General features: G+C 36.0%; 1 protein-coding gene across 1 annotated transcript in view; it reads right to left on the bottom strand.

Annotated features, from left to right (window-relative positions):
- Window positions 1-2,143: 2,143 nt before the first annotated feature.
- The window catches only part of skap1 (src kinase associated phosphoprotein 1), a 48,153-nt gene continuing 23,816 nt past the window's right edge, over window positions 2,144-26,480 (bottom strand). Inside the window, exons 5-12 of the mRNA XM_007259127.4 lie at window positions 26,289-26,369; window positions 26,071-26,154; window positions 25,640-25,764; window positions 25,424-25,487; window positions 21,800-22,036; window positions 18,172-18,225; window positions 16,056-16,165; window positions 2,144-2,944 (exon numbers count right to left, since the gene is read on the bottom strand). Coding sequence (XP_007259189.2) covers window positions 2,852-2,944; window positions 16,056-16,165; window positions 18,172-18,225; window positions 21,800-22,036; window positions 25,424-25,487; window positions 25,640-25,764; window positions 26,071-26,154; window positions 26,289-26,369 — 848 coding nt within the window. The 3' untranslated portion in view covers window positions 2,144-2,851. The remainder of the gene's footprint in view (window positions 2,945-16,055; window positions 16,166-18,171; window positions 18,226-21,799; window positions 22,037-25,423; window positions 25,488-25,639; window positions 25,765-26,070; window positions 26,155-26,288; window positions 26,370-26,480) is intronic.

The following is a 26,480-nucleotide window of genomic DNA, read 5'->3' as shown; positions in this document are numbered from 1 at the left end:
TATTCTGCTATTAAAATATTAATATGAGAGGACTTACTACAGACTGAAGCACCTTATGAAAAGCCTGGAGCATTTCTTCTGATGACCAGCAGGTGGCTCACTTATCAACACCATATACTGAGGACTCGCTACACAAAGGAATAGCATGCATAATTTAATTCTCATTGTTTCAAAGTATATTGTGATAGCTCTTCTATAATCCTTCAGTGATACCACATTTAGAAATTCATAAAAGTGAATATTACAAATTATGCTTACTTGTTAAGTAAACATATCAAATATATCTGTATTTTCTTATGTACATCATAAAGAGGCTTCACTAAAATTGGTAGTATTTTACAAGAAGTCTTTTAAAATAAAAAATGTTTGACCGGTAAAATAAATATATTTTAATATTTTGCTGTTTTTATTTAGGTATTTAAATGCGAGCAAACGTGTGATTTAAGCCTTTGTAAATTCCTAAAGTCAATTACTTACTCTTAAGGTTTTTGTAATAGAAAAAAATCTATCAATTAAAAAAATGTTGCTCGCATCGTTGAAGACCTAATTGCTAGTACATATATATATATATATATATATATATATATATATATATATATATATATATATATATATATATATATGGCATGCCAGGTTAATAAACTTTGTAGGTCATTAAATATTCATAATTAATAATTTTCTCCTTTTCACCAAGGTTTCTATTTAAAAGATGTGTGACAACACTATTTTTTTTTTTTTTTTGCAATTTGTTCTTCTAAAAATGGGCAGAATTAGTGGTCGATATTTTTTCTTTTCAATTAAAATGATCCGTCCATTATGAGAACATGACAATATTTGTATATATTTATTCTACATATATATTTTAAATACGCCAACTTTAAAAAACGAACATGCTAATTATTTCTAAAATGTACATTTTTATTAATTTAATTTTTGTTTAGAGACCATGCCTTTATTTTCTGCCAGATGCCTTAAAAACAGACTGACCAATCAGAGATCAGTTTTTTAGAGTTGCAGTGCAAACGAATTAGCATAAAGACAGCAGACGAATAGTTAATGTTTAGCTAAATAGTTAGCTGAGTAGTAAAATACAGAAAAATATATGACGGAGCCGAGATTAAACTAAGGAATCACTGTGAGTACTTTATGTGATACAGAGACTTAATGAAGACGCTGTTTAAAGTTTGTCTAGCTGCATTCTAGCTGTCTTTTATTTAATTTTATTTATTTATATTATTCGCAGGGAAGACTGCTCAGCGCTTCAGTTTCCACATCAATGTAAATGTCCCATGGTTGCTTTAATTAGCTATTTTATGTCAGTAGTCCCTGAGCAAGTATTTCAAACTTAATACAGTCATCGTCAACAGCTCAGTAAACGTAATAAATCACAACACACAAAAAAACTGTCCACAGAAAGGGCCGAAATGTAGCTAACTAGCTTCCCTCATTAATGAGCACTCCTCTGACAGCAAAGAACATTGAAGAAACGTTATTTTATGTTGCATTACATATTTGCATTACATATTTTAAGGTTGGCGATAGAAAAACAACCCTAAAATAACAAAGGCATTGGTTAATATTACAATTCTGACATTAATAAGGGTTCAATAGAATTTGTACATTTTTTAATCTCTCCAGCTGGCACATCCAGCTGACCTTCAGCGTTGAAATGTGATTTAGTCTGTTGTTTTAACGTTGACACAACGATAAACCACATTTAATGTTAAATGGTTGTTCAAACGTTAAACTTTTAACATTGAATCACCATGTCTTAAATCTTCTGCCCCTTGAATTAGCATTTTACACTTTATCAGCATACAATTAAAAAAACTGTTGGATGGAGGGATGAAAAAGTGGTTTTAGTGAGCAATGGTTTATTAAAGGTTGAACATACAACGTTGAAACAACATTATATCAACGTTGATTCACTTTTCAAAATTAACACCAAATCTAACGTTGATTCAACCATAACATTAAACGTTGATTTAACGTTGGAATGCCAGCTGGGTACACTGACAATGTTTTTAAATAAACTGTGTTTCCAACAAATGGTACTATTATTAATAATTATTATTTAGCCAAAATGTCCCTTTCTACATTGCAAGAACACACTACAGTCTAAAAGAACAGAATAAACAATATGTGCATATTTAATACACTTAAAGTTTAATACAAAGCATTCATACAAAACCGTTGAAACATTGAAACATAACCTGGGTGTGCACAAATAAATCAGTTCTTCAGTCAACGTTGTTTCAATGCATTTGCGATGGAAAAATGAACGTTGATTTAACGTCCTTTTGCTTTCTGGGTCCAATAACTGTGGAGAAGGGAAATTAAAAAAAAAACAAAAAACACAGAGAGCAGAAAAAAGGTAGTGAAAATTTCGGGGAAAATTTCGACTCATGTTTAAAGAGCACAGAATGCAAAAAAATAAAATAAAATACGACAAACTTTGTGTCAAAATTTACTACATTTAAAAAACATCATGCCAAAAATGATACTAAACATGAGGCCTCTACATTTCCCCTGTAGTTACACTTTCATTCAGCAGGTGTCATCATTGGGAAGAGTTTGTTCGCATATAATACCTTCTAGTTCTTCACGTACCTTATAAACCAGCTCAGTATACATTCTCAGTTTATTAATATTTTTATATGTAGCACAAGTACACTTGCTTAACGGTAAGTAATGAGAAGTGGCTTGGAGGAAAGCATGGTATATAACCCAGGCAGAACAAATTAGACAGCAAATAAATCTCTGTGGTGATTTTTACCTGACAGCTGTCTGTCTGACAACTGTAAAGCAAATTCTTGTGTCATTAGAAGTAGTTTAAATCATTTTTGCAGGTCTAAAGAATGTATGCAGGGTGTAGGAATTCTTTGGGTACAATTCCAATATCGCCATCCAGTTCTCCAACCCACCAGCCATGGATGTTATACTCCTAAAAAAACAAAAAACAAAAGAGACAATGTGAGGAAAAATTACAGAATACATCAGGGCTAATACAAGTAGTATTAAACATAAAAATTAGAAGTGTGACAAATGATAATGTGGCTTAACCTGTTCTTTATGTTGCAATGTAACTGAATATAATTGTGTATGTTTAAGTGTGTGTTTTAAACCAGAAAAATCTCCAAGATTCTGTGTTTTCTGTTAAAAATCTATGATAGAAAATCATTCTTTATTTTCAAGCTTATCTTTTTATGGTAAAGCTTGTACTGTAATGTAATGTACTGTATATATTCTGGAGCAGACAAATATGAAACTGTTGGCACCATTAAATAGTGAATGTTTATCCATGTAGCATGTAATAATGTGTAGTGTTATTCATTTTCGTTAAGATTTTTTATTTAATTCTGGCAGTCCATTACAACAGAAATTTAGAAACAAAAAAAGATAGGCTTTTAAATATAAATGTATGTATACATTTATTTAAGTTCATTTTTAGATTAACAGTACATATGTAAAGCTTTGTAAAAAAAAGACATATATATATAAAAAGTTTTAATCTACAATATGTACAGATGAAAATATAAACAGGGGGCAATTACTGCATAATACTATGTTAATTTACAATATGATTTAACTGACATACTATCTGAGACACAGACATGCAGATGGACAGACAGTGATTAGAAAGACATATTTTTTACATTAGATTGACACCTGTACAAAAAGAAAAAGAACATTTTAATTAAGGAGCACTTAAGCAGGTATACAGGTATAGGGATTTAAAGATAGTACTTGCAGCACTTCAGTTGGATGGCCTTGACACTTCCCCTGAAGCAGATTCTGATCAAAGCAGACCTGTTCTCTAATTAGTTTTGGCTTGAAAGTCCTCATTACTCCTGCTAGGCAATCTCCGTTCGCTTCAGTTATCAATCAGACAGCAGCCGGGCAATGGCCCTGGCACTTACGAGCAACTAGTGGAGAGAGCCCCGGACCTGGCCTTTGACAAATGGACACGGGGCAGGGTAGTATTATCAATGAGACGGCCGAGGAACGGCGAGATGGAGCGATGGCAAAAGGCTGAAGTGTTCAAAGTACGTTAGTATTCCACAAGCACACACAAGTACATTTAGATGTGATGAACCTGTCATCCATCCTGTGCCTGCAGAAGAAGAGAGTGGGAACTAATTACCTTCTTCTCACACACAGCGCTGTGAGCCTAATGTAGTCTTCAGCCCATGCAGACAAGCTGCTCTAATGATGCAATGAGGAATGAATTTCAAGCGGGGGAAGAATAGAATGGGGCCGTCAGCATCCACCCTGCCATTAGATGTCAGACTTCTGTGAAGCTGAGCTGTGATCTCATTTCAGAGCCACCATCCAGTGTTGACTGAGTATGAGTGACTGGCAAAGTGGGACAATGCATTCTTGAAAAAAAATAAATAAATAGAATCCTGCCTGGTTCTTGGTTTTAGGAAATGCTGTTGACTACTGCATGTATGATGTCATCACAAAGCAGTTTTACAGGAATCCAGCAATAGGACAAGATATAAACAATGCATAAAACATAAAAATGCCATAATGGCAAGGAATAACTTCCTCAGAGCTGGAGGAAGAAACCTTATGAGGAACCAAGAGTCACAAGAGAGGACCCATCTTTCTGCAGTCAAACTATTTATAAATTATTGGTAAAAGTCACTGAACCACGGCACAGGTCTGTTCTTCTGCTCTCCTGTGCTAATATAATTAGAGTAAAAGGATTCAAGGGGCTCTCAAGTGTTGGCCCAGTCATCCTGAGATTGTCAGTTTGATCCCAGATGATGCCACAGCCATCCTTGTTTTGGAGTCCCAGAGAGCACTATTGGTCTATTTCTTGCTGGGTGTGCAGAATGACCCTCTGTCTGCCCTTTAAATGTCAGTTTAGGTTTCAGCAAGTATAGCTGTCCATTTGCAAGGATATAGTTGGACTTCCAAATGGTAGCATTGTGTGATAGGGAGTCCCAATTATTGGGTGGGAGTTACAAAATTGGGGAGAAAATTTGGAAATATTTTTTTCCAAAATGTGTTCTATGAAGTACAGTTGAAAGATTGAAAAGAGCATTTTTTTCTGGGCATTGTAACAAAATATCCCAGAAGTGTTGTTCCACTTAATACATACATAATTGTTGAAGTGAATATTTCCCTATCCTTTAACAACTTAACCCTTGCAATGTTATATAACCAATTATTAAAATTGGTTATATAACATCATATATAATAAAATCAGATCTCTTCTTATTTTTATTTTACTTGCCTTTATTAAAAAATAGAAAATCTTATGGTCCTATGGTTATTTATTTAAAAGGCTTAAATTTATAAATAAACATTTTCTAAATGAGTTTGTCTTCTTGTAATTTTCATCCAAAAAGCCAAAGGCAATTGCACTTCTGCTCCTTTAGTCACCAATTAAAGAGAAACTACAGATATAACCTGAGTGCAGACATGCATCGCATTCCCATAACAGCTGTCCCTTCTCTATCCCTCTATTCCTGATGGCTTGTTTATTCAGGTTCTTCCATTTTTCTGTCATCTGTTGAAAACGCAAAATGAAAGTGCATATCTAAATACCACACACATCAGAGATAAAGGTTTTTTTTTTTAAAGAGAGATGATTGACTAATGAGATATGCCCAACTTAACATACCATTATGAAAACTGCTATATTGTTTGTTTTTTTGTGAAGTGTGGACCATGCGTGCTGTGTGCTAAAGCAAGGAAGAGGAACTCAAGAAACTTGGGCTGGAGTTCTGAGTGGCTGCAGCTGAGGAGATGACATGACATCATTATAAGAAGATAAGAGGAGAGGATCGTTTTTATGCGGTAATTATAGTAGAGTTGTCAAGTGTGACAAAATCACACATTTTACAAAATGTTTTTATTTAACTACATTTTCAAATGAAAGTGTTCTTTAGCAACCTATCAGATTGTATTTACAGGTTAAATAGAAAGAAACCACACTGATTAATTGCGAATTTAAAACATGCTAAGGTTCTGACAAATAAAATTAAGATTTAATTAAGGTTCTGCACAATTTGTATAATAATACGTACAAAAAATGTACATTGGACAATCTGTCAATTTGTCCATGTAGCTCGAGTGCACACTGTCATTAAAACAAAAATGGTGCATAGCTATCTTCTAAATTCTATTAAAAATAGAAAATATTCTAGATAAAATAATTTGTAATGAAACACTTAACTGTAATAAATTGCAATGGAACAACAATGGAAGCATTTTCACGGGTGGTCCCAGACTTTTGTGCTCTATTGTACTCTGCTGATCCTGAAGGGCGTACCTTTTTTCGCAACTGCAGCAGAAGAAAACAGAGCTTAAATATATGATCTACACATGTTTACACAGAATGTATAAACATATTAAATACACTGCCCTGGATGTATTCATGTGTAACTATCCCTAAGGCACATTGTTTATCAACTAGTGCCTAAAAGGAAATTAATTTCCTTTTATAAAGTAAGAAAGAGGATTTTCTGATGACTGCAAAAGTGTTGGCTAATAATGCAGTGTATAATAACTCTACTGCTATTCAATAACACATTAATTCCGGCAAAGGTGATGGATGACAGTTATGGATTATTGCTACATCTCACAGCATCTTCTGTGAGTGGAAGGACCAGTACAGGTGTGTGTTTGAATGCGGATGCTGCGTGGTGAAGGCTGTAAAGCGACAGTTTGTGTGTGTGCGTGTGTGTGTCGCTGAGGACGTGCAGCGTTGCCGCTGACCTCCGTATGACTCCCCATTTGGAGACGGGTGGGGTTGGCACCGAGCGAGACTGCGAGTGTGTGTTGCCATGACAACACCTGCAGTCTGCAGCGTGCCACTGATATCATTTATTTCTCACTCAGGGGGGCTGGATAGCGCTGCTATTCAAATGGGTCCATCAGTCTGGAGCGGCCGGGGGACAGACTGGCAGCTAATGATGCCTTCAGAAAGGAGAGGCTTAACTGGAGAATGTCATATGGCACATGACAGGGTGAGGAGTGGCTCGTGTCTCTTATACAGACAGCAGCGGTGATGCCAGGCAACCAAATGCTGACACTGCCAGCGCATCCTCAATGTGTCTCCTTTTATCTCTTCTTTCTCTTTTTTACACTCTCTTTTTGCCTTTTTTCTAAAATCGATGTCCTACAACTTTTGTGTTTTTTTTTTCATCTCTGACGTGCACTTATTAGTTTCAGTGACCTTTTTCCAACCTCCAACACTTAGAAAATATCCACACTTATTTTTTTTTGCCATAGTGCTTTTAAAATAAGGATAAATTCATATGAGCTCTGGTCTCTTTTTTTCTGAAATAGATATCTTCTTATATTTTATTTCTGACATGCGCTTCTGACATTTGTTTTTGTTACAATGCTTTAAACCATTAATCCTTATCAAGAAACAAGTAATTAAATAATTTAATTTTTGCTTTATTTGTTTGTTTGGGAGAAGGAAAAAAATTGTGTTTTCTTTAATTACCCCTAGCAAGATGTTTGAGATAACACATGTGGTAAAATTAAAACACTAACAACAAATATAAAATAATAATAATAATAATAATAATAATAATAATAATAATAATGACATTTATGTTGTGTAAAGTTACAAAATTTAATTCATTAAAACCTCTGAAATTATAATTTATTGAATATTATATGTTTAACTGAGAAATTCTGCCAAAAATCAACTAAAAGGGCATACTACTGAAAGACAGGGATCTCTAGTGATTTTTTACCTTTTTTACATATTCTTTAATAAGATAAAGTGTCTTTACCAAATGGTTCTTTAAAATTATGCCACAAAACAATTACTTCTGTAATAACCTTTTAATAAAATGAAAGATTATCTACAAGGATAATAAGGCTTTTTAACATTTAATACATTTTGTCCATTTTCTGCCTGGATTTTTAACAGATTTTGAGGTCTTCCACCCAGGCTTTATATAAATTAGTTTTATATTTCATGAAGTAATATTAAAAATGCAATAGAAAATATTTAAAGATATTCAAATAATTCTGCAACAAAAAATGGCACTTTCCTAAATTTAATTTTATCGCTAGATTGCAGTGACCAAAAACTGAAGAGGCCATGTCCTTCAACACTTGCTGTTCAATCCTGTGTCACAGCGGGTCTACTTTGACCAGGCAAATAATGTATTTGATTCCTCCTACTAATTTTTATTCAACCTAGAAAGTGACCAGCCAGCTTCAGTGTTTTGGATGTCCCCCAAACTCTTAAAACTAGAAATAACTATATAAATAGTAATTTTACTGCATAAATGGGTCATGTATTATCTACACTTATGGCCGATTGGTGGGCTAAGGAATGTTGATAAGTTTTAAAGAATGTTCTCAAAGTGAACAACTTACTTAGAACCATTTAGTAGGGTGTAAAAAATATTTATCCCATTGTATCACATTTTGCTTTAAAATACTGTATTGTTTTTTTAGAAATACAGTATAGATTTCTATTTATTTATTCAAACATTTTAAGGTTTGTGGCAGGGCGTGGTTCATTTTGTGTTGTGTTTAAACCCTGACCATTAGAGGGAAGTGTTGTACTCAGTTGTTCTAGTAATTACACAACAGTAACCATTAGGGAATTAGGGATATTTAAAAAATGTATACCATGCGCTCAAACTCCTCCTTCTGCATCTTCTCATACAACTACTACGCTACTCTCACCATGTCTAGTTCTCTCTCTCACACTCTTGTCCTCTCCCTTTCCCTATAACCGTCTCAAACTCCCCATGCCCAACATGTTACTTCCTTTCGCTCATGTTTTAATCATTTACCTCATTCACCATCTCCCTCTTTTTCATCCTGCCTATTTTTTTTGCTGTTGCTCACAGCTATATACACACACATACAGACACACACACACACACACCTTCTGTGGAGGCAGGAGAGACGCTAATAAGAATGAGGCATGAGGCCTGTGCCGCAGGCCACCAGCTGACTGAGGTAGGCCTTGGGAGTGATGGAGCGCAGGAAGTCTCTCATTGCCCTGCCGCTGAACCCGCTCACTGCTCTCGCTCTCTCTCCGTCTCTGACTCCCAGCCTCTCTCTCTCCTTCCCTCCAGCCCTCCCTCTCCTTTCTCTCTCACTGTCATGCGCTGGAGTGTATCAGCAGTACACACACACACACACACACACACACACACACACACACACACACACAATGCTTCTGCTTCTGTTGCTGCTGCTGCTGCTGCTGTTGAGCATCTCTAGCTATCATTGCAAAGGAGCACAAACATCTCCGCCATGTTTTTCATCAGAAGGGGTAAAATATGAATACATAGCGGCAGCATCTGTAACTGTTCCCAAACACATCCATCACATGATTACACCCTGATCAATGCAACCAGTAATCGATGTAGGTCGTTTGCGTTCTGTTTTAAGTACCTAGAGGTTTGTCATCCTTCAGCGTATTAATGTTATATGGGTAGATGCCGTTTTAACTGATAAGAAACCGAGCAAAAGATCTGATAATAAACAAGGACGCGAATGATGCATCTTCAAGACTCAGACAACCATGCTCCTGATGATCAGTCATGGTGGTGGCTGTTCGGCCAAGTAGAGTGTGAGACGATGACCAAAAATGTGGAAGAGCAAATAAACTAGCTGCCGGTGTAAAAGTACGCTGGGGGATTACTGATGGCTCTTTAACTTAATAGGCATTTAAAGTGGATTGTGTATGCTGCTGAGTGCCTGTAATGATGGCTGTTTACGTGGCCTCTCATTTATAATAATTAGGCAGAGCAGGAGGGGGCGGTCGCCTTGCAGTTCTGGACTATTGGCTTAGGCTGAATAATGACCTACTGTAGTTAACCGGGAGATGACCGTTGCCTTCTGCATGACCCCAGAACCCCAGACTCACCCCTCCTGCTGTTTCTGCTGGTAAATAGAATGCCCAATGTGTCCATATAGCGCCTCGGTGTCTTGCTATAATGAAGGCAGGTCTTCTGATGTGTGTGTGTGTGTGTGAGAGAGAGCGAGAAAGAACAAGAGGTGGGTGTGGAGACAGCCAAAGGCTTAAAGGCTGCCCTCTGTCAGTCTCCCTTTGCTTTTCCTTCCCTTTTATTACACCCTTTTCCTTTTCTTCAGGCATTTTGTGGCAGAGTGACCCCCTGAGTACTAGGGCAACAAGGGCTTTCATTTGTCTGAACGTAAAGTTGTTTGGTTGAGACCCACTTGGAAGGAGAAAATGCTCGCGCACACACACTTTCGATGAGAACTGACCACTCACAAAATAATATACCAGACATATATGTTGCCCATATCTATAAATAAACCTGTATAGTAAAACTCACAAGCCTAAAAATTGAGGATCTCAAAAAACAGATATGACATTAGATATATGGTACTAAAAACTCCTTATATTGTAAGAGGGCTCTTTAATGTTATGTTATGTCATGTTACCTCTCTCACACCAGACATTTATAAAACCATGATTTTAAAGCTTTCTATGGAGATTCAAAAATGGTTCTCCTATGGCACTACTCCAAAGATCCTCTTTCGGCATCTTAAGTGTGCAATCTGTCAACTGGTATGCTTTGCACGTTAAGCAGCCATAAAAAGCTCTTTGATTTGCTGTGATTTGTTCGTCCTCTTCACCAAATATCACAGGCTACAAATTTCAAGTTAAAATAAATTCACAAAACTGTTTCCTTTTTTTCATCACAAATCAGTGGCTATTTATTTTAAACACTGGAATATATTGATCCCATGAGTGTCTTAAAAAATAGGGGGAAAAAACCCTGCAGTGGTCAGCCAGAAGGTGTCACTAGTGTCCACACTCTTGCCAACCAAGTTGGCTCGTTGTGGGCAGCCGCTTAAATGGGTTTGGCTTGGGTCTAGACCAGTGTCCAGCCCACTTTTACGACTGAGGGTGCAGCAGCGCATGCTCCAAAAGGCTGTGGGCGACTGAAAGAGAGTGCTGTTAGTGGGCCTGCATGTTAAAAGGATCCCAGAAAAGTTTGGCCCATGTCTTCAGAGCCATAAATCTCACTGGATTTTCTTTTTCTTTTTTTTTTTACAGGAATTCCAATGGGAATTCAGGCATGTGTTGAGTCTGACCTCGAGAGTCATGTACTTTGAATTCAGGGACATAAATTAGCATCCAGGAATGCAGGAGCATTGGACGGTTGAAGAAAGAACATGGCTAAAAGGCAGTGTCTGGGGGGCCCTACCGTTCTCTGTAACTAAAACCTGGACCCTCTTTTGAACATCGCCATGAACTCCTTTATTTTAGCGCTCTCTTAAATATAAAGTTTTGAATGGCTTCGAGCTTGGCTGTACAGTTCTAGAAAATAGATAGATAGATAGATAGATAGATAGATAGATAGATAGATAGATAGATAGATACTTTATTGATCCCCGGGGGGAAATTCTTGTTTAGAATGGTACAGAACCTTTACACTATGTGTTGCATTTTAGGTTCTGTGAAGGTTCTGTGTGTTGTGTAAATACTTTAAAAGCTTAAAATTGAGCTTTGCACCTGCAGGCGATTTGTGAAAATGGACCTTCTCTGGGGCCAAATAATTGTTTCTTCTATTGGTGTGAAATTCATTACAATATTGTATCGTACAATGATTAAAAATTATCTCATTACCATATGCATATAATAGTAGCATTTCAAGGGCATCGTCAGTGCTTAAAGAACACTGACCAAAATGCAAATTTTATTACAAAGTATGTCATTTTAAATCACTGTACTCATTAAAGAACAGTGTTTAAATTGTAGTTTTTAAGAATCTGTCGCTAGTGATGCATTTTCACCACCATGGTCCTGTGTATCGAGATAAATATCATGTATCATGAACGCATTAAAAATATGATATAATATTGTGATAATGTGTTAACTATATTACCCAGGCCTATTTCTCTAGTGGCATTGTTCCAAAGAATCATTTATCGCACCTTTCATTGTGAAGCTGCTCATTACATATATTTTGTCTAAAAATGTTGATATTGATACTCCCACTAAGACCAAATCATAAAGAAATCTAGCGATGCGGATAAGATACAACCAGTAAAATATTTTTTTCTTCTTTTTAATCAGTGAATCAAACAACCATTAGGTTTCATAATCACCTCCAACCACACTAGGACAAATAAAAAGAGCATGTGTGGATTACAAAAGCGAGCGTGATGTGATTAGTGTGGGGAGAAAAACAGCCCCAAACATCCTGCTCTGCTGCCATCAGCGGCTCCCCTGCACTGAGGATTGAGGAGGCTGTGTAACGCTGCCAGATGGATGTTGGTATTATCCACTATTTCATGTTGGAGTGCAGCGCCACAGAGCAGGGAGCTCAGGGGGCTCTCGCTCCAGAGCAGAGAGCGGAGGCTGCGCAAAATTAACTCCTCTGAATTAATCAGTGCAAGATTGAAAATGAAGCTGGGTTGCAGATGAGTGAGCAGGCCTGCCAGCTTTATTTATTTTACCCCCCGCCGCCTCACACCGCTCATATTCTTTACAGCACCACAGTGCTGAGATAGAAACCTACACTTACGCAAAGTCTTGGTATCACCATGTGTCCCACAAACACATAGAGATAGGGAGGGAGGGAGAAAGAGAGTAGAAGAGAAGAACTAATGGATGCTAACTGTCCCACTTCTAAATAAACACACCCTTGCATCACATGCGCACAGATAAACATGCAGAAATATACAGTGGAGCTTTACTGTAGACTAATAAATTAATATTACACACCTTTATATTTTATGAACTAACAAATATAAGTTATAAATTAATAAATACAAGAAACAAATTTAAGTATAACATTTTTTTCATGTTTTACAGCACAAAGCTAACAAAGTCTGCCCCCATTATCTGTACTTCTAATAAGAAATTTGAATTTATTAACCAAGCTTTCAACTGTCTAGTTTTGGTGAGGCTGTGCCCATTGCAGTCTTAAGTTTTCTGTTCTGGGCTGAAAGTAGGAAATCCTGACATTGCCTTCTGTTGTTTCAGCCTAACTGCCTCAAAGTTGGATTTGTTGTGTATTCTCAGTCTGGCACCAACCATCATGCTATGCTTATTTTTTTATTATTATTCTGATGGTTGATTTGTACAAAAATCTTACAATTGTAAATGCCAAATTCTTCAGTTTTATTTTTGTGTCCTGTTACATAAATAAAAAGCAGTTAAAAAGTAAATTTGCCAGGTTTAAATATTCACTTGTAGACTGATATGAACACTGTATATGCTAAAAATTCATGACTTTTATACGTAATTGTAGAATATTAGAAATTTTACATTAAAATAGTTAATCTGATCTCAGGGACTGAAAACACACACTCTATACCCTGATAGAAACATTAATATGGCCTGAACCTGGCCAGATATGGACATTTTTCATTGCCTACAAACTACTTAAAATTGTACCCCAGAAGTGGGTCAGATGTGGTTGCTTAGAGTTTTAAACTAGATTTAGTTGTTAGAACTGAAACAACTTTGAAACTTTAAGTTTGAAGGTGTAACAAAATCACCAATACTGCACAGTGAATGTAATATTATCAAAATATTATAATATTCATATTTATTGATGTGGTAAATGTATATGCTGAGATTTTTTTATTAAGCTGATGTTAACCAAAGGAGATTCAGACTTTAGCCCGCAGAATTGTATTTGGCCCATGTGGTATGTAAGTCACTAGTAAATGCCAAATGTGGCCTAGATTGGGGTTAAATTAATGATGCTATAAGGGTATGTACTGTAGGTACACGTGCAGTCTATGTATTTTACTGTATGTGACGGATCAATAATAGCTGCTGAGAAACCGGTATATAATCTGCATGCTCTGCTTAGCTACAGGCCGGCGGACTCCATTGCTGTGACAGTCCTGTCTGCCTCTTTGATTTGCTACTTTTCAGCATTCCATCAAAGAGCAGCTTTAAAAAAACCTGTTGGTTAGCACCATTGATTTAGCACTTTACACATCTTTATCACCTTGTAATTATGCTCAGTGTTGACACAAATACACCCGGCCTCCCCTCCAAGCCTCTGGCCGGCAAAATTTATGCGCTCTTATTTTATGACCACTGCTTTATGAGGAAGACTGTTAGAGGTAGGCTTGAGTTCTAACCAGTGGCTCATATTTCATTCGGCAGGGTCGATGGTCCAGGGAAGCACCCGTAAAACAAAAGCGCCAGCCCTATATTGTCTAAAATGATCCAGAGGAGCAAGTGTTCACACCGTGGAGAAATGGCTTTGTAATCACAATAATATTGCAGTCATTTAGATCTTCAGTAAAATAATTATTTTAATTATGGAGGAGGAAGTGGAATTAAAGATAATAAGTAATAAATCAGTATAAATAAAAACGTATGTACAACCGTAAGCACTGCAGGCACTTCACTACAAACTGAAACAGGTACAAGGACAGCATATATTACAAAATAAATAATACAAATTATCTTTAAAAAAACTTTAGTGAGAAGAAGGTTTTTACCAACTATTCTAAATTAGATTAGATACCTCTTTAAATGCATTGAAAGAGTTATTGCTGTTTTTTAACGCAGTGTATTTAAAATTAGATTTTTCATGTTTAGTTGTACTGTGATATTTCCATTAAATTTAGTCTATTCACTTATTTTTTAATGTGACGTGTTAAAGTCAGTCAGTTTCTCGCTGTACATGCATGTACTGTGTTGTTGACGATTACACTGACATAGTTGGAAGTCAAAGGCAAAATTAAATCACATTGATTTCCAGTTGGGTATCTATAAAATACATCTAGCTTGTGTGTATGCTGTTGAGGGTCTCTGCTTGTAGGACATGTGATGTATAGATTAAAAGAAGAGGACAAGCTGGTGAATGCCGTGGCTGAAAGAGGCACTAAATAAGCTGTTGAGCATGGCTGAACACTCGATTCTCTGTGATACAACCCTGTAATGAATTAACAGCCCATTACTGAGAATCTGGCCATTGAGTAGTGTTCTCCAGTGACAACAAACGTGCACACACACGCACGCGCACACACACACATGTTCAAAAGACAAGATATAAAGCAGGCTGAATGTGCAGTCTGAACAATAATTCCACGTCACTGATATGGACTACACACTGTTTTGCCAGTAAATGTAGTTTTACATTTAAGCTGAAAAAAAAACATTAAGGTTAGATCAAATGTCTTAATCTACATATTTGTTTTTTGGAATTGGGGGAAATGTTTGCCACTTAACTGAATACTGAGTAAATAATTTAAAGCACATAGATAATCAGTATTGTTTGCATAATGTCATACAACCCCAATTCCAAAAAAATTGTGGCACTGTAAAAATGTAAATAAATTAAAACAAATTGGAATGATTTGCAAATCCTATGGATTTTTTTTTCTATTAACAATAAAACATATCAGATGTTAAAAGTGAGAAATTTAGAACTTATTGGCAGCAATAAATCAAAAAAGGCCAAAAAAGTAAAAATAGTACAAATAAAAGCAGCTGCAATTGGAACAATTTGAAACTAACAAAATATTCTCAGTTAATGCTTTTTTTGTGGCAAAAGTGTGAGGTTTTATTTTAGATTCTAGAGATATTCCTGTTTAATATTCTGGGTCTGCAAATCTGCAAATTCATCTTCAAAAAATTGTCTAAACAAATTGTGGAACATTTTTAGAAAACTATACCTCGATGTAAAATTATTAAGATTCTTGCGCCAAAGCTTGTTTTATTTTTTTATGTGATTTATCTGAGCAAAGACGTTTTCCATTATAAATTAGCTTTTGCCCAGAGATGTTACAGCTTTTACTGGCATTTGTGTGCTCCAAAGCCTGTGCAGTGATTTTCAGTACAGTATTTCAGGTTTTGTCTTATCTCTCTAGCTACATAAATATTTTTTTTGCAGTTCGGGTTGTGATTAGTGCAAGCTTGGTACAAGCCCCTATAATTTAAAGAAATATTTAGAAAAAAAAGATATACAAGTATACATTTTAAGATTCAATTCATATCACAATGTTTCGTTTTTTGTTTTTGGTGTCACAGAATGAAAGCAAGAGAGATATAGACAGAGAGAGCGAGCATGCTTGGCGTACATGTTTGTATGCAGGCGTTCACTGACCTTGCTAAGAATGTAAATGACATCTCCTCTGTGAAACGCCAACTCATCAGGCCCTTCTGCTTCACAGTCCCACAGGCCTTGATAATAATTGGCATAATCTGATGAGGGGTCTAAAAAGGAAACACACACACACATATGCTCTTTTGATAAAAAGACATGGACAGATTATTATTGAACTAAAGATATTGAAGGACTGTTTGAGTTTGATTAGTTTTGCCAAGGGAGTTTCAATTATTCTATTTAAAAGAAGGGTAAAAAAGCAGAATTCCCCCAATATATTTATGCTGTATATACTCTTAAATGGAAAAAAACAGATGTTTCTATCATTGTTATATTAAGGCCTCAGACCTTGACCAATAACAAGATGTGTATATGTGTCTGTTAGCAGGATTTGATATTATATTAGTATCAGAGCACTATGGGTATCTGTAATGCTTGACTCTTGTCTTGCACCCAAAAAAGTCCATAAACCAATCCTACAAGCAAAAACTATTGTAAAAGCTGGCAAAATGATAAAATGTGATGGTTTCTTTGTGAATTAGCCTATTACCTATTACACTAGCATATTACCATCTTTTCTGTTCCTCATCTTTTCCCCTCAACAGAAAAACGGACTAAATCATCAGGCTTATTTTTATACAGATAAGATTTGAGAGTGGGGGGCAAGGCTAAAAGCTTTGCACATGCCATGAACCAAGTAATAAAAGCAAAGCTTATTGTTTTTTTCCCACATTTCATAAAAGAAAAATCAGCGTATTGCAGTCTGAGGGAAAATAAGAGGGTTGTAAACAAGCTTGCTAAATGACATGAGCATGTTTTGCCCCAACCAAAATGGCATACTTAATATTCATACATCAAAGAACATAATATACTCAATAAGTGTTTTTTTTTTGTGGCAGAGAAGAGAATGTTAAGGCCAGGCCTGTAGGCAGTATGGTGGGGGGGTAAGGATTTAAAGGAAAATTAATTGTCTTGGCTTTTATTTAATGAGAGCTTGATACACTATGTAAAAATCTATTCAAAGTTTAAAATAAAAAATCCAGTTCATACATTGCACATTACATTACTTGTTGCGAAGATGGCTTGTTTTAATGAGTTGTGTTGTGGTGTCACAAAATACAGTACATTTGCATACACTATATGGACAAAAATATTGGGTTGCCTTCACTGGGAGGTGGGTTAATCCAGGTCCAAAACGTAAATATAGCTGTGTGTTGCTGAGCTGCAGCAGACCGCACCAGAAACAAAATCTTGGGATGGCTTTTTACTTTCTGGACCTGGATTATCCACATCTGTTACACCTACACTGTACAGCTACAGGAACTTTATGACAGCCCATTCTACATCCATAAACATTATAATGGAGTTGCACCTCCTCCCTCCCCCCACTGCAGCTATATAACTGCTTCAACTGTTCTGGGAAGGCTTTCTACAAGATTTTCTGTGTCTGTGAAATGTTTTGCCTATTTATCCAGAACAGCATTTGGGAGATCATACACCGATGTTGGCTCACAATGTCTGTTATGTTAGTAGTTATGGTTGTAGTATTCCTAAGGTATTTGATAAGGTTGAGGTCAGGGATCTGTGCTGGCCAGTCAAGGTCTGCCCCACCAAACTCCCCAAGCTTGCCTTTATGGACTTTATGGACCATTAAGAATTCCATTCACTGGAACTAAGGGGCCTAGACTAACCCATAAAATGTCCCATAGCATTATCCCTCCTCCACCAAACTTTACAGCTGGTTCTCCTGATAATCACTAAACCCAGACTTAGTGACCCTGGTCTGTAACTTTACATGGTCTAACATTTTGTAACTGAGTTTCTGTGGTTCCTTAAACTTTTCAGTAAGACTCACAGCTGATCATTAAAGGTGTCTAGGAGAAAAGAAATGTCATCTACTAATTTGTTGCAACTATGGCATCCTGGGGAATTCACTGAGCTCAATCTATTTTTTATAGATCCACATAAATATTATAAATTGTCTTTACTGTAAAAATAAATATTAAATATTGCCCTGTTTACAGTATTGTATAGTACCACCCTAGATAAGTACAGCTCAATTAGGAGTTCATACACTCACACAGAGACAGCAAGTTGAGAAAAACTGTTTTCTCACCTGTTTTTTGGCTCCTGTCACAGCCCTCCTCAGAGTGGTCTGAGAGGTCATCCTCTGAAATTCAAAAGATTATGGGAAAACAAGTAAGAAAAAGTGGACCAGTATTGCACTTAAAGAGTAAACGGCCACTTGGCACCCCTTAACTGTAAGACTTAAGTTCTTTCTTGTTTTCAGTCTATTAAGAAGCCAATTAATGGTAAAGTTTTTAACGGCACAGTGAGTGCACTTGCACCAACTGCCAGAGGCCACTCTGCCGCCTGTAAAATGGGTATTATATAACAGGGGTGGCATTAGCAGAAAAGCTAAAGTTTTTGATGTACAGGAGATGTATAGAAGAGGTGCCATTCTGGATTTGGTCGTTAGTGTGTCAGAGTAGACGAGGCATTGATTCGGGGTGTGGCACCTCAGGGTCTGTGAAGTGACAGTGATAGCCTTGCTCTCTGTCTCCCACATCCATCCTCACCCTGTCAGCTTGCCGATAAAACCACCACACAGCAACCTTATACTTCCCACGGCACGGGCCGGCCCTCTGCTTCCAGGAACCGTGGAAAAAGGCAAAAAAAAAAAAAAAAAACACTACTGTACATGCTTTAAATTAATGCCTACTCATGATGTATGAAGAGTTTGCATTTAACAAGGACAATTTCACTGTACAATCTGACCAGATCATTGTATATATATGGGAAATGTTGCATTTATGTATTATAACATTACTTATTTAGTTTAAATATTGTATTGTACAATAAAATACAGTATATCTGCAAAAAGTTTCTAAGCATATTCTAGCAGATTTCTGCTAAAAGTTTTAGTTCCCACTGACACCCCAGAAAAAGAAAAAGATCTGCAAAGTAAGGAACTAAAACTTTTCAGCATCTAATAAAACTTAATAAATCATGTACAATTAGTTTTACTTATGTTACAGTTCTTTTATGCTTTTTATGCACCATTTGACAGTCATCCTTCAAAAATATCAATGTATAAAATGGGACATTTTCACATAATGAAGTGGTGACACATTAACAGCGTAGATTTTACAAAACAAATCACTTGTTTTGGATCAATTAATGCCTTACCACACTTCAGCACATTTGTCCTTATAAAGGATATATTATTACAGCAAAACATACTCAGCACTTTCCAACTAAAAGTCAGAGAGGAGCAGGAGGAGGAAGAAAGAGAGATGGATTGAGGGTGGGACAGGGAGAGAGATGGTCATCTGATCCACCATCTGTGGCCGGCTCAGCTGCCTCACACACATGGCGGAGAAAGGTGAAAATGACAGCGCTCAGGACTGATGTGTTTCTGCTCTCGTTAAGTGCTCTCAGGCCGCTCCGCTCATTTTTGGGGCACCGGATCTTGATGTATCTGTTCCGCTTGATCGCGTGACACCGGCTGTGATACTGGGAGTTACCCCATCAGCAGTTCACCTGGTTAGCCGGACTAAATTTAAGGTCCACCCAATCAGTTTTGACTTTTACACTAAAACTACTTGGCAAGTGGTACTGACAAGTGGTCAGTGTTCCCACTAGATCAGGGATGTCAGACTGAAGAGATTAGTGATTTCCTTTAATTAATTATCTGAATTCAACTCATTAGGGCTTTGGAAATTAGCTGAGTTGAATCAGGGGGTAAAGATGTAATAAGATAAATGTGTAAAGGGCCCTTTCCAAAAATAACATATATTTTCTTTAAAAATAAATAAGTTTGGTTGACTGAGTAAACAATGTTCCTTAAAAATGAATTTACATTTAGGTCCACTACCTTGTATAAATAGCCCTTTTGTAATCTTTTAATGGTTGTGACATCACAACCACAAATATATTTATATACTGAAGACAAAATCTAATTAAATTAGGCGTTAAGACTGGGGGAAAGATGCTGGGCGAACATCTGTATAGAGGTTGTTTAGAGTTATCAGACTTTAAACGATCATTAACAAATACAGTCAGGTATAAATGAAGGTACAGTACAGTCAATAAAATACAATATAAAATACTGTAAATTATTCATATTGTTTTCATATACATTGAGAAATATATCTGGCTAAATTTAATTGCCAACATTGTCGGTTTGGTGTAGGAGTAAAATTACTGGAGAAATGTTTGGTGTGTGTGTTCACGGGTATATCGCTAGCTAGCTACACGGGTTGGTGCACTGCACTAGAAGATAGCTTAATTTAGTTAATCACTCATTTGTAAATGAAAGGTTTACAAAACCACTGAATTCAATTTATTTAGTACCTACTTAATAAATGTTGTAGTCAAAATGTAGAAAATTATACAGTTAAAAACATTTGTGACAAAACTAATGTCTTCATTTTACAGTACATAATTATTATACATTTTGAGTGGGACATCTTTTTTAGAAGTTTTGTCCAACTCAGATACAATTTTTATTAATATGCAAATGTCCTCTATAACTGTAATTACATAGATGCTGAAATCTCACATGTAGCTGAAATGTACAGAGAAATTCATTCAGTTTTTTAACAGAAGTATGCTAGTGGTTGATTAATACCTCAGCATGGGAACCTTTTTTAGCTTATATCTTACAAGTGGTAAATAGTCAGTCTGATTCTGTGAAGATATAAATGCTAAAACTTTATTTTCTTCTTTTTTTCAGAAGAGTATATTAATGAACTTTAATATGGCCTTCATTGGCTTTATTATTGATTCTAAATAAGGCTAATCACTTAGCTAAGCTAACGTTTGCTACACGTTTGAACACAGTTAAACTTTGGAGAGGGATTACTTTTTTAGCTAGTAAGTATATATTTACCTAAATTAACAAATTTGTACATGACATTTTTATCAGGTTTTGTTATCTGGGAAAAATTTAATTCCCACAATGTCAGTTTAGTGTAGAAGTTACATTAGTGGTTTGTGTGCCTGGGTTTATCACTAGCTAACTAGCTAGCTACATGGGTTGGTGCAGTGCACTTAATTTAGCTTAATTAAGTTCATCACTCTTTTTTGACAGTTTTTTTTAATACTAAAATGTTTCTTTTTATGAAGGTTTACAAAATAAACCACTACATTAATTTAGTGCCTACTTCAAAAATGTTTAAAAATTATACAGTGAATTGCATTTGTGACCAAACTAGTATCTTTATTTTACAGTTTAGCTAGAATTATTTTGCAGTGTTAAATAATATCATTTTATAATTATTAATTAACCTAGCCTACATTATGTTACTATATTAAAGTAATCAGTTTCATTACTGTGAAACTATTACTTCAGCTATTACGTTGCTAATAATTACAGGACAGTAATAAAAGTACGGTATTCTAATAATACTGTGATTGCAAATGCATACTGTAAAATTTGCTACAGCATCTTCAATGTTACTGTACATTTCATTTTTTTTATTTTACAGTTATTATACTCTGAGTGGAATATTGTTTTGTGCTTACATTGATAAAAGCAAATCTGCTGACTTACAGAAGGGAGGAATTTAAATCTGGAACAGTGAGAGTTTTGTGGAGTCTAATTTTATTATCATTAAATTATTAAAGGTGTAATATTTTCTAATGCAAACACCACATTACCAATTCTTATTTAAAGTTAGGATGTTGGGGGTTAACACATACATGTAGAGTGTGTGTATGTGTGTGTGTGTTTTCTGTACCTGGCAGTACTTCATATATATCCTCTTCCTCTTCTTCATCTTCTTCTGCAGCTGCCACTGTCCTGTCCCTCCTATCTTCAGGCGCACTGGCTGATGGTGTTGCAGGCTGGGCTGCAGAGACTGGGCCGGAACGCAGTGTTGGAGTCTCCGCTCTCTCAATGTCATCATATGTCTCCTCTTCCTCCTCTTCTTCCTCTTCTTCATCATCATCAAAGGGGATGAAGCTGGAGCTCAAGTCTGCGTATGAGAAAAGGATTGAAATGCAAGTATTGCACTATAGTGTAACACTAAGATAACAGATAGTATATTGACTAAAATAGCGTATCAATTGTAAGAACCTAAATAGCGTATAAATTGTGTATAAAAAAATTGTATAAAAGCGTATAAATTGTAAGAAACTCTATGTTTTATACTATGTTGGACATCAGTGCTGCTGTATCTGATGCAAATACAGTATCCATGCGTGTACCTAGAGATTTAACCTGTTGTACAATTTACATTTTCTAACATTCAAATCTACCTACTTAAAGAATAATTTTTCCTTATTATACAGTCAAGGTTTTAAAGCCATAAAATAACACATATGAGTTGTGCTATGGCCAAACTCATGTTAAAACATAAAAAAAAATCTTATTAAAAGTCTTATTAATTTAAAGATGCCTTATTTCAGGATGTTTTTTTTCTTTACAGTAGAAAATGTTACATACAGTTCTCTTGGGCAACTTAGGTCAAATTATATCCTTTGTTGATTGATTTAAAAAAATAAAAACAACCTGTGCTACAAACTATTTTAAACAAATTCATATCTACTTTATATTTAAAAATAGTGGAATTGTGGAATTTTCCCTAGTCTAGGGTTTAAGTTTAGGTCTAGGTTGCCGCCCTTAAAACTTAACTAACAAAACAAACTCAAAAACAAACAATTTGATTGGTTGACAAAGTTAGAAATTTCAACACTAAAGTGATTTATTAAACAACCATATATGACAAAAATAGAAAAAAAATAAAATAAATAAAACAAGTCAAATCTAACTACTAACACAGGACTTAGTAGGACATTACTACACACTAGCCCTTTAAATATCAGTTCCCTGCACAACATTGATCCAGACTGTTGGCAGTACAGGAAGATTGTTGAAGCCCCAGCAGCATGTCTGGCTCTAAATGGCTTTCTTTTGTAGCTGCTGCTACCTGCCCTTTTAAACCCATAGCCCCGCCCCTTCTCTAATGGGACTGTACCATTGCTACAGGTAGGGGTAATGTAAAGGTATATACACACATATATACATATATATATACACATTAATGTCAGCATTATTTACAAAAGTACAGATTTTCAGGCATGTCTGTAGATGGTATGAATTAATACATATTTTTTTTATTTAACTTAACTGTTTTCTTTCCCACAGGTGTTCCAGTAAGGAGCCCCCCCCCCCCCTTCCCTTGTAGCACATCCAGAGCTCCAAGAACTGGAGCTAAACTGGCCACCATTTTCCCAGGAGTCCCCCAGGTTCCCCAGGAGAAAATAACCAGGTAAGCACCCTTACGTATATTTATACACTTTAAGTGTCTCTTAATACCCCAGAAGTATTGATGATCTGACCAGGCCTCTGCCTTCATCACAGGGTTTCAATTATAAAGGAACATGTGTTTTCTTATTGTGACATTTTTGTAAGAACATAGGTTTTGTAAGAACATAGAACAGACGGTTTAAAGCTCTTATAAACAGCATGTGAGACAATGTAACATTATTTTGTTATATCAGCAACCAATATGAAAAATAACGAATATGTCAAAGGGAAATCTGTTTATACATAAATCTATAGACTATCCTCATTAACTAGAAGTGTAAAAATGGCATTAGCATTACCCACTGAAAAAAACGCTAGTGGCTTCCACTAATAAAATGATTATCTGACTCAATAAAAAATAAAAAAACAATGTTGCCCTAATGGTCAGTAACCCGTCATATTATATGGTCACCCCAGCCCCCCACACACCCACACACATACAAGCATTATATTGCTTATTTGTTCCCTCTCCTGTGACTGCACCACTTTTGGACAATACAGAGCTAATATATATTTTTTTTAGTAACAGAAAAATATATACTTAAAAGGATTATATGGGTAAAAAAAAGGTAGAAAATTTAGATGCAGGTTAGATGAAAAGGGCACACCCTCTTAAGTTGTACTGGTAAAACTATGACTGGCACTGACAATAATCCAAAATGGGCTTCAGTTTTCACCATGAACTATTTCAAGAAATGCAAGTTTGTGCTTTTAAAATGACCTTCACTCTGTGGAAAAATTTTGGGGTAGACCAAAACATTCTGTTCAGCACAAATATCATAGGAATAGAAAGAGCATTGGCTGGCTATAACAACAAAAAAAACATTTTTCATCTGTAATATCAGCCAAGCAGGGCGTTTCTTTTGGTGGTTAAACTTCTGCACACGCCACAATATTTCTATTTTTAAGGTAATTGAATGTACAAAAACTGTGCTTTACCAGTTAAACAGCATGTTCTGCAGAGGCTGTGTTTACTTTACAATTTTACAATTTTATTAAAAAATCCATTAAATACTTGATTTGGACAGAGAAACATAAGATATTACATACAATACAGTTTCTTTAACTATATTAAAATTTTGACTGATGGTGTATATATCCGTGTTTTAACAATTATGATAACAATTTTATATGTTAAAAACTAATCTGTCATGACTGGTGCAAATATAAAACTGTTATGTAAATCTATTGTAACAATTTAGCACAGTAAGAAGCATAAGGCACAAATAGAAATGATGAATTCTGTAAATGCTATAAATTATGGTTTTATATGGTCATGGTAAGGCGGCATGGGAAGAGTGTAAACAATCTCAGGAGTGTTCATTACTTCCCGCAAATCGGAGGCTCACAGTGAGCCCATTTTAGAGCAGCGGGCACGCTCCAGATCTGTCTCAGATGGAGCTCGGGCCTGATTGCAGGTGACTGAGCTCAGTAACACAGGCTATCGCATCCTCACTGCCTGGATGCCAAGCAGAGCCAGATCAATGCCCCTGAAGAATGACCAGAGTGCCTCCCAATCAATTTCCCGTAAAGAGCACTGCCCTACGCGGAAGAGGAGGTATAGCGAGACGCGTGGGACTCTGGAGTCGTGTGACGTGCTGCATGAGGAGGTCTACACACTGTCTGATTGGCTGAGGCCAAAAAAAGGCATTTATAAGAATCTGTTGGAAATCTAAGGCATGTCCTCTTTTGCTGTTTTGACATAACTGACTTGGTATGAATGCGTAGATGCCAAGGTGGAAAGCTGTCACTGAGGTCATAAGTAGAATTATTCTGAACACTGTTTTAGAGTTTAAAGCTATGCTATATATGGATATGATGTATATTATTTTAAATTATATATATAGTATAGCTTGCAAAATGTATATTATATTAAACATTATTAGTGTCAAATAATACGGTGCAAAGTGAAACACAAACATTTTTGCTGTTTTCAATATTACAGAAATGGATCATTTGTTTAGCTATTTTGTTCCATTAATGGCAAGAAAAAATTGTCCCAATTAATCTTAATTCTCTGTACATTCATATATAAGCACCATAATTAACCTACCTTTTAGGACAAAATTGATCTGATCCACCCATTCTCTGGCCTCACGATTACTGCTGGCTGTGAACTGTGGGGAAAAGCCATCATCTGTGAACTGGGTGCTATGATCAGTAAAAACAAGCATTTTTCATTGTAACAACACAAACACGACTCTGAGCAACCACAGCAATGATTCAAAGACCATCACTGTGTGTGTGTGTGTGTGTGTGTTCACTGAACCTGGTAAGACCGTCTTCCCGGAGCACTCATCTCAAAGCAGCAGCTTTTCCTGGAGTCTTTTCGCAAGTTAGATACCAGCTCAGCACTGTAGCCATTAATGAAAAAGGAGCCTTTCTGCTGTTTGTCTGGAATTACAATGATAAGAGTCACAGTGATGAACAGCAAAAGGATTATCTCTATCAGTGAATTTTATGCAACAACAGATTTAAACTGTGTATAAATATATTTTAAAATAGTTTTTCAACCTAAGACATTTATCACACAGCACATAACACACAGAAACCCCAGCTTACACACATAAAGTCTATGCTGACTGTGGCTTTCCCACATTTCAAATTGTAAACAGTAAATTAAACAAAGGCTTCTGTTAAAATACTTGAGAGATCTAACCTCTAAATCATTTCTTATTATCTCACGTTTACAGAACAAACCTTTCTCACTCCCAAAGTAATAGAATATGGTGTTGTTCAGGACACACCACCTTTTCTGCCACTCCATGCTGAAGAAACTGTGATCTTTGCAAAAAGAAAGAACAGAGGAAAAACACATAACAAAATAATGCAATAATAAATAAACTGATAGAAAATAATAATAAACCTCTGCACAATAAAGCAAGTTTTTAGAGCAATTGATTTTCCTAAATCCTCACCACGTCTTTTCTTCTCCAGGTATCCTTGCTTTAGAATGTTACTCAGGTCTTGTGCTGCCACTGTGGGAATCTCTCCAAAATCTGTGGGAAATTTGGAAAATTATTTTTTATTTAATAAACATGCTGTGGAGGCTGCTCACATGCAGTTAAGTACACTGTTGCATAACAGGCTCCTGAATTGGTGTTGTGTCA

Source organism: Astyanax mexicanus, chromosome 15 (assembly GCF_023375975.1).
Source record: "Astyanax mexicanus isolate ESR-SI-001 chromosome 15, AstMex3_surface, whole genome shotgun sequence".
NCBI lineage: Eukaryota > Metazoa > Chordata > Actinopteri > Characiformes > Acestrorhamphidae > Astyanax > Astyanax mexicanus.
The sequence above is the reverse complement of the archived record's forward strand: the minus strand, read 5'-3'. Positions and strand labels throughout refer to the sequence as shown.